General features: G+C 40.9%; 1 protein-coding gene across 1 annotated transcript in view; it reads left to right on the top strand.

The window, feature by feature from the left end:
- LOC115226214 (serine/threonine-protein phosphatase 6 regulatory ankyrin repeat subunit B-like) overlaps positions 1-10000 on the top strand; it is a 24404-nt gene that overhangs the window by 5758 nt on the left and 8646 nt on the right. Inside the window, 4 exon segments of the mRNA XM_029797237.2 lie at positions 2643-2743; positions 3481-4314; positions 4317-6082; positions 6920-6956. Of these exon segments, the coding sequence (XP_029653097.2) occupies positions 2660-2743; positions 3481-4314; positions 4317-6082; positions 6920-6956 (2721 nt within the window). The 5' untranslated portion in view covers positions 2643-2659.

Genomic DNA, 10000 nt, shown 5'->3' with positions numbered 1-10000 from the left:
TTTGTCCGGCAGCCTAAGAATTCTATCAACTCAAGCTTTAATATTGTTGTAAATCTTGTGTCTGAAGTTTACTTCAAGGATTAAGTATTTTGTATTTTAATCCGTTCTATGAATAAATAAATTATTATCTCATACTATGTGATGGATCCTTCATTATAAAATATATTTTAATAACATAATATTCTTGGTAATTAAAATATTTATTGATCTCATCTTCTGATATGTTGAGCAAACTTCATTCTTGGGTGATGCTTTCTGATACTGACTAACATGAAGAAATAACCGAAAAGCATATGCGTCATCATCACCTTCATCATCGTCGTCGTCGTCGTCGTCGTGTTTAACTGGCTTTCCCTGGCATGGGTTGGTCGATTTAACTGAGGGCTGACAAGTCAGGAGGCTGCACCGGGCTCCAATCAGATCTAGCAAGGTGTCTACAGCTGGATACCCTTCATAATCCCAACCAGTCCCAGAGTATAGTGGGTGCCTTCTACCTACCACCGGAACATGAGCCAGTCTGGAGTACTGGAATCGACCAATCAATTTTGTATGGTGCTTTTTACGTGCCACCGGTACAGGGAGTCGATCAGGCTGCACTGGCATTGATCCACGTTCGAATGGTGCTTATTACGTTCCACCAGCAAGGGTACCACTCAGGCGGCATTGGCCATGACTATAATTTCGATTTCACTTGACTCAACAGGTCTTCTCAGGCACATCACATCGCCCGACAATTAAAGGATACTTTTTATGAGCCGGTTATGCAAAGTAGGCATCAGCCACAGCCGCGATCTCACTTTACTTGCCGGGTCCTCTCAATCACACCATAACTCCAAAGGCCTTGGTCGTTTGCCATTGGCTCTGTGAAGCCCAACGTACAAAGGTCGTGCTTCACCCCCTCATCTCATGTCTTCCTGGGTCTACCACTTCCACAGGTTCCTTCCACTATTAAGAGGTTACACTTCTTCATACAGCTGTCTTCATCCATACGCATAACATAACCATACCAGTGCGGTTGTCTCGTTGCACACCACAACTGATGCTTCTTAAGTTCAACTTTTCTCTCACGGTGCTTACACCCTGTCGTGTATGCACACCGATATTACACATCCAGGGACCACACTAGCTTCACTTCTTTCAAGCCTACTCATGTCCTCAGAAGTCATGGCCTATGTTTCACTGCCGTACAGCATGGCTGTTCGTACACATGCATCATACAGTCTCCCTTCCACTCTGAGTGACTGGCCCTTTGTTACCGGCAGAGGTAGGAGCTTTCTGAACTTTGTCCACGCTATTCTTATTCTAGCAACTACTCTCCCCGAGCAACTACAGATTTGGTCGCCTAGGTAGTGGAAGCTATCAACTACTTCTAGTTTTTTCCCCTGACATGTGATCGAATCTGTTCTCCGTATTTCTTCGGTGTTTTGTTGGCCCTGGGCATCTGCCTCACAAACACTATCTTCCTAGTTAACCTCCATTTGACATTGCTGCACCTCATATATGAGTGTAGCTTACACCGGGTACATCTTAAGGAGTTTCTACCTACACCTTTTCTACGGATCAAGTAGGGCCATCTATCTGAAGAGGTTCATGATGTGTCTGCCTTTATACTTATTAGGACTTTGGTTTTTCTTAGCTTGACTCTACGCCCTTCGATTCTAGACCTTGCTTCCACACCTGAAAATTCATCTCTAGTCCTGGTAGCGACTCAGCTATTAGAGCAAGGTCATCAACATAGACGATCTCCAGGGTCAGCCTCTCTTGACTTCCTCAGTTATTGCTAGGAGGACTACGATGAATCAGAGGGAGATGAGGACTGATCCTTGGTTAACCCCTGCTTCGACCCGGAATTCTTCACTATACTCGTTGCCAACCCTCACCATATCGGCAGCATCTCTGTACAGGTTTTGTACAGCTATCGCCAAGCACTCGTCTATCCCTAGTGTTTTCATTGACCGCCAGATAAGGGAGTGGGGGTCGCTTTCAAAGGAATTCTCGAAATTAACAAAAGGCAAGTACAGAGGTTTATGTGTGTTGAAAATATCGAACCACAGTGGTGGTCACAGATTAGAAAATGATATCGAAATTGATAAAGAATTTGGTTGTTTATGACTGTTTCCATCACTTCTGAGTTGTTGGAATGTGTTGTTGAGTAGCTCTAGGTAAGTTCTCATCAAACCCACCTCTGGCCCATAATCAGTGAGTTGAATAACAAGGTATTATCCATAGGCCCTCAGCTCAAAGGGTACTGTATTTACACCTCTCTGAGGAATGATCTATAGCGCAAGGTATACAGTGTCTCCACTTAGCTGAGGTATGATCCACAAACCCAAGCTCAACATGAACAGTATCTCCACCTGACTGACCAACAGACTGTACATTCCAATATTCAGCGTTTAATTGTCACCAATCAGACTGTAATAAGCAGAGTAATGTAGCTGACCAAGAGACACAACACAATGACTGTTGTTAGGTTTATTAGTGCCAGGAAGAATATTCAGATGTAAATAATACTTTAGATAAATTGAAGTTTCCAATTTTTGTAATACTCTATGAGAAATTTGAGAAACACAGTCTTCTTTATATTGTTGTTTACCTCACTTTATAAAGTTTTGAAACTTTTGATTTCTTTCTTTTTCTAGCATATTTCCTTTAAAAGATGGAATTCGATGAGAATATAAGTAAACATTTGCTTAGTGACACTCAATATATTAAAGAATATATTGAACAAAATTCACATAAAGTAAGTTGTTCTGTTTATTACCTTCTCAAAGTTGATTGTTATTTTATACACACCTGTGTTCCTAACTAACCACATATATTTGTCCATGATATTTCATTCCTTCATTCACCCCCACCTTCTAATTCTCATTATCATTAGAGTTTATGAAAATTTAACCCAATCATGAAGCATGTCAGAGTTGATGGAATGTGAGTGGGAGAGAAGCCTGTCATCACACACTGCAACGGAGTATTCTGGCAGGGAATATTCAGTCGTCCAAGAGATGAGAGACAGATGCAGCCAGTAGATGGATGGTGACTTTGTCATGACGTTCTCTTGGCATACACAGTTGAAAGTTCTTTTGGACGTCAGGAGTTATACCAATTCGTTGTTCTGTCAAATATATGAAAACATCAAATCTTTGATGAGATTAGATCAATCCCCACTACACACTCTCTTCACTTCTTTCCATTATCTAGACACCATCCTTTGCTACAACACTGAGAGGAAGAGATTATAAATATATGAGTTTGTGTATTATCGATACACTCAAATGTATATGTATCTATCTATACCTGTGAGTGTACCTGTCTATTAATACAATACAAATCTCATTTCATTACTCACCCCTAGAAACGCATCATTCCTCCTGTGTGTGAGTCGAATACTTTATCTTCTGTTTCTGAGAATTGTTTAAAGCTTCTACTTTTCATTTCCTAGCCACAATTTTTAGACTTTTTATTGTTATTTCTTTTCAGATAAATCAACAAAATAGAGATGGTGACACACTACTACATCTGGCCTGTGCTCTCGGACAAACAGAAATTGCTGAACATCTGTTGCTGCAGTCTGGCATTGATGTAAATGCTCTGAATAAAGATCAGTACACACCCCTACACCGGGCATGTGACAAGGGACACGCAGAGACAGTTAAACATCTACTGAAGCACTCTGCTATTGATGTAAATGCTAAGGATAGCAATCAGTGCACACCACTACACAGGGCCTGTGTCGAGGGACACACGGAGACAGTTAAGCATCTACTGCAGCACTCTGATATTGAGGTAAATGCTAAGGATAGCGATCAGTGCACACCACTACACCGGAACTGTGTCGAGGGACACACGGAGACAGTTAAACATCTACTGCAGCACTCTGATATTGATGTAAATGCTAAGGATAGCAATCAGTACACACCACTACACCGGGCCTGTGTCACCGGACACACAGAGACAGTTAAGCATCTACTGCAGCACTCTGATATTGATGTAAATGCTAAGGATAGTAATCAGTGTACACCACTACACCGGGCCTGTGTCACGGGACACACGGAGACAGTTAAACATCTACTGCAGCACTCTGATATTGAGGTAAATGCTAAGGATAGCAATCAGTACACACCACTATACCGGGTCTGTGTCACGGGAGACACGGAGACAATTAAACATCTACTGCAGCACTCTGATATTGATGTAAATGCTAAGGATAGAGATCAGTACACACCACTACACAGGGCCTGTGTCACGGGAGACACGGAGAAAGTTAAACATCTACTGCAGCACTCTGATATTGATGTAAATGCTAAGGATAGCGATCAGTATCACCACTATACGTGGCCTGTGTCACGGGACACACGGAGACAGTTAAACATCTACTGCAGCACTCTGATATTGATGTAAATGCTAAGGATAGCAATCAGTGCACACCACTACACCGGGCCTGTGTCGAGGGACACACGGAGACAGTTAAACATCTACTGCAGCACTCTGATATTGATGTAAATGCTAAGAATAGCGATCGGTACACACCACTATACATGGCCTGTGTCGAGGGACACACGGAGACAGTTAAACATCTACTGCAGCACTCTGATATTGATGTAAATGCTAAGGATAGCAATCAGTGCACACCACTACACCGGGCCTGTGTCGAGGGACACACGGAGACAGTTAAACATCTACTGCAGCACTCTGATATTGATGTAAATGCTAAGGATAGCGATCGGTACACACCACTATACATGGCCTGTGTCGAGGGACACGCGGAGACAGTTAAACATCTACTGCAGCACTCTGATATTGATGTAAATGCTAAGGATAACAATCAGTGCACACCACTACACCGGGCCTGTGTCGAGGGACACACGGAGACAGTTAAACATCTACTGCAGCACTCTGATATTGATGTAAATGCTATGGATAGCGATCAGTGCACACCACTACACCGGGCCTGTGTCAAGGGACACACGGAGACAGTTAAACATCTACTGCAGCACTCTGATATTGATGTAAATGCTATGGATAGCGATCAGTGCACACCACTACACCGGGCCTGTGTCAAGGGACACACGGAGACAGTTAAACATCTACTGCAGCACTCTGATATTGATGTAAATGCTAAGAATAGCGATCTGTGCACACCCCTACACCGGGCCTGTGTCACGGGGCTCACGGAGACAGTTAAGCATCTACTGAAGCACTCTGATATTGATGTAAATGCTAAGGATAGCGATCAGTACACACCACTATACATGGCCTGTGTCACGGGACTCACGGAGACAGTTAAGCATCTACTGAAGCACTCTGATATTGATGTAAATGCTAAGAATAGCGATCAGTACACACCCCTTCACCGTGCCTGTTGGTATGGACACACAGAAACAGTTAATCTTTTACTGCAGCACTCTGATATTGATGTAAATGCTAAGGATAGCAATCAGTGCACACCACTACACCGGGCCTGTGTCGAGGGACACACGGAGACAGTTAAACATCTACTGCAGCACTCTGATATTGATGTAAATGCTAAGGATAGTGATCGGTACACACCACTATACATGGCCTGTGTCGAGGGACACACGGAGTCAGTTAAACATCTACTGCAGCACTCTGATATTGATGTAAATGCTAAGGATAGCAATCAGTGCACACCACTATACGTGGCCTGTGTCGAGGGACACACGGAGACAGTTAAACATCTACTGAAGCACTCTGATATTGATGTAAATGCTAAGAATAGCGATCAGTACACACCCCTTCACCGGGCCTGTTGGTATGGACACACAGAAACAGTTAATCTTTTACTGCAGCACTCTGATATTGAGGTAAATGCTAAGGATAGCGATCAGTGCACACCACTACACCGGGCCTGTGTCAAGGGACACACAGATACAGTTAAGCATTTACTGAAGCACTCTGCTATTGATGTAAACACTGAGGCTATCAATGGGGACACACCACTCCACCAGGCCTGGGGCAAGGGACACGCGGATACAGTTAATCTCTTACTGCAGCATCCGAGCATTGATTACTATAAAAGAGATAAATCTGGTAACACACTACTCCATCAGGCAGTTCTAAGGTGAGTCAGCATCATGAGTCATCCTTCTTCTTCTTCTCTCTCTTACTGTAATGACACTACCATCTACTTTATTCAGTAATCACCGCCATAATTATTGTTATTGTTGTTCTTGTTGTTATTGTTGTTGTTGTTGTCCCTGACTAGATCTTTCACTTCATCTCATTCTCCATTACCACAACATCACATGTTCAAATCCTCTCTCTTACTTTTACTCCACATAAAACACCATACTTCTCCCTCTCCCTCCCTCCCCCTCTCTTTTTCTCTCTCTTCCTCTCTCTCTCTCTCTCTTCTCTCTCTTCCCTCTTGTAATGTCCCTCTTTCCTCTGACCCAGGGTTAAATACAGAATCATCCCCTACAAGGATTTACTGTTTATGTTCCAAGCTGAAATAATTCCAGAGTATCTATTGTCACTCTGAGGTCGATATAATCTATACCAGTGATATCTAGGGGTTCATTTAATATCAAACAGTAATATTCAAGGATTCTAACCTCTTCCTGTTTCTGGTTACTGCTGGATACAATACCTTGTGTTATTTATTTACGACCCTTTGTATCCTGAGTTCAAATCCTGCTGAGGTCAACTTGTTGTTCGTTGTACCATAGAAAACATTGTGGTGTTTATTAAGATGTATATATATATGATTAATCAACTGGTTAGAGTGTATATATCGATTATATTTATGTGTGTCTATATAATTATTGATGTAAACAGGTTGTAGGTAGCTCATTAAATCTGTTTTCATAAATTGAAGACCTAATAATTATTAATTATCTCAACTTCTATGATTTTCGTATTTTTTAATATTTTTCTTTCTTCTTTCTATAACTTTCAGACAAAGCTATGATGTGGTGGCATTGATGATATCCCAGGTTAGTTAATATATACATATTATATACTCTCTCTAGTATTTTAATGATTTGGTCAATATTAACATCATCAAAGTACCAGTGAAATACTGGGGATAGATTTAATCAGCTGTACTCCATTAACCTTTAAATGACAGGTCTTGTATCTTTGAAGGAACAATGATAATAATGGTAATGGTGTGGAGATTATTATGAAATTAATCCAAATATATCACAAAAAAAATTTATCTTTGATATATATACATATATATACATATATATATATATACATATTATACATACATATATAATATATATATATATATAGATATTATATATAATATATATATATATATATATATATGTATGTATGTATGTATGTATGTATGTATGTATATATCACGCACACACACACACATGAATATATTTCTCCTCAAATCCATAAAATACACCAACATAGGTAAATATATTACAATTGTCAACCTGTATGTTAAAACCATCTCATTATAGCTGAGATGTAATGCCATAGGATACCAAATCTAGTTGAAGAACATGAACCAAACAAGCAATTGTTCTTCTGCATCACTGAAAAATATAATAAAATGAAGAATTGTTGAGATTTGATAAGTGAGGAATATATTAATGTCATAAACTAATTTGAAGAACGGTTTGTATATTTATAACTAATTAATTTGTTCTCTTGTAATTAAAACCTCTCTCACTGTTGTCAACTGGCTACGATACTTAAAGAGATATCGTCTGCATGTGTGTTTGTGTATATAAATGTATATACATGTATGTATGCATGTATGTGAAGATTTGTGTTTTATGTATGTATTCTCATGCATGTAGTTGCATATCTAGACATGTTCGGATATATTTAAATGATAAACTTCTGGGAAACTTTTACAGACTTTTATAGTTCCCGTGATGGATTGGATCTGTAGTCCTCGAATTAGCTTTCTCCTTTCTGGTTTTGAGAAGACTAATTTCTCAAGATTTGTATTTAGGCAGTGTGTTACATATCCCATGGCCACAACAATTACAGCCATATACCTGAACATGTAATCTGGATAGAGTAACTGCAGATTTCTCAATAGTTAAGTATAGGTGTTCTCTTTTTCACTGATCTTCAGCTTTATGTTAACGTCCGCTGGGCAGCTGATTTCCACAACTGTACACATTTTCTATTCTGTATCCCAAAGCATATTTTTACGTCCGTTGTGCTTACATTTTATTGCGATCGTCACAGGTACATTCCACCAGTATTCCATTTTATTATGAGCAGCTATGGCTTCTACCATATTGTGGGTTCTTATTTCTTTGTCCTCGGGATTATCATTCCAACGGAGTTCATTATAGAGTGTCCTAGCTACAACATCATACCTCATTAGTAGATAATAGCATAATGATATTTTCAGACAACTGCTTATGATGTGGGTGATATCTTCAGTGTGAACTCCACAAAGTCTGCATCAGTCGTCACATTTTACAGCTTTTCCTGCATCTCTGTCCCTTTTGATCATCAAGTACTTGGTTGATATTTCGTGTTCCTGGATTGCAAACGCATGCCCTTCAAAGTGGGAGTTAGTAATCCGGCTATTGGTCTATTATAAACAGCTTTGATCACCAATATTACTATCATGGCAGAGCTTTCTACTGACATATCCATGCATAGTCTTCTGCACATACAGGCTCATCCTTTCATCTGATGTTACGCTGTGGTAGAGTCGTCCAACTTCTTTGGAAATGTATTCTTGGTTATCAGATAAAGAGTGTTGCCCACGGAGCCGCCTTCCAAGTCTTATGATGTTATCAGCCTCATGTATGCAACCTTGGTCAAGGAATGCACTTCGACACTTGGTGGTTAAAAGTTGTTACCGAAGGGATATAATGCGACATTCAGAGGCATTTTGGATTGGTGTTAAGCCTCTTCTTTATGTATTAAGTAGAGGTGGTCTGCATCACTGTTTATGTGTGAAATTATGTGTGCTTGTTAGTATTTTTCACATCAATGGCTCGGATCACATCAAGCATCCAATCAAGCAACCAAGTATGAGTACTGACACTGTAAAACAATTGTGGGCCACTGTTGTATTGAATGCAGAGAGTTCTGAGGTCCAAATTTTCTTTATTCCGCCGTAATATTCTTTAGTGTACGTGCTTTGTTACAGGTGCCATTGTAAGATATTTTTCATCCACCCCTAGATACCTGTAACATACCTCGTCAGATACAGGGGAAACGGTGAATGAAATCATTGATGGAGATGTTACTAGTCTGCTACTGAGTGTAAAAGATTTAAGAGAAACCTCGAGTACAAGTGACATGAGATGTAGTGTACAAGAGAGAAGACTGCATTGGTATGGCCATGTGAGGTGTACGAATGAGGAGAGTTGCATAAAAATTTCTGATCTCTAACAAGGGAGGGAAACTGCAGAAGGAGTTGATCCAGGAAGATGTGGGACAAATTTGTGAGAAATGATTTTACATACAATCTGTCCCTTCTCAAAACTCCCCCACATCGCATCCTCCCATCACCCGTGATCATCACGTGCTGCAGGCCCCTCCACTCTACCTCACGTGCCTATCTGCTCTCAATACCCCCCACATTATCTACCAATACCCCACCTCCGCAGCCACTCCAGTTTCTTCCTCCATCATTTGCTACAGTCCCCTCCTCCCCATCTCTAATCATCTTCCCTCACACTCTTATGACACATCACCTTCTATCTCTTTTCTACTACTTATACTCCCCCTCCCCACCTTTCCCTTAGTGTAGGCCCCAATGCATCTCCACCCCCATGTATTTCTATCTCTCTATTTTCTCCCTAACTCCCCTTCCCTTCTCCGTCCTTGTCCTAATGGGGCAGCCAAGTATCTCCTCTATAGTAAGTCAACTAACTTTGTCCCCCTGTCGTGCTCGAACCTCCTGCCTGGTACACAGCCACTTCCCTCAGTTTCATTCCTTCCTTCAGCTGAGAAGTCTTCGTCTTGCAAGTTATTTGGTCACACTGCTGGTGCTGGTGCCACGTAAAAGCACTCGTGCTGGGGCGCCCAGTCCACTCTT

The sequence above is a fragment of the Octopus sinensis genome, linkage group LG29 (genome assembly GCF_006345805.1).
Source record: "Octopus sinensis linkage group LG29, ASM634580v1, whole genome shotgun sequence".
In the NCBI taxonomy this organism is placed as follows: domain Eukaryota; kingdom Metazoa; phylum Mollusca; class Cephalopoda; order Octopoda; family Octopodidae; genus Octopus; species Octopus sinensis.
This window is presented reverse-complemented; position numbering and strand designations above follow the sequence as displayed.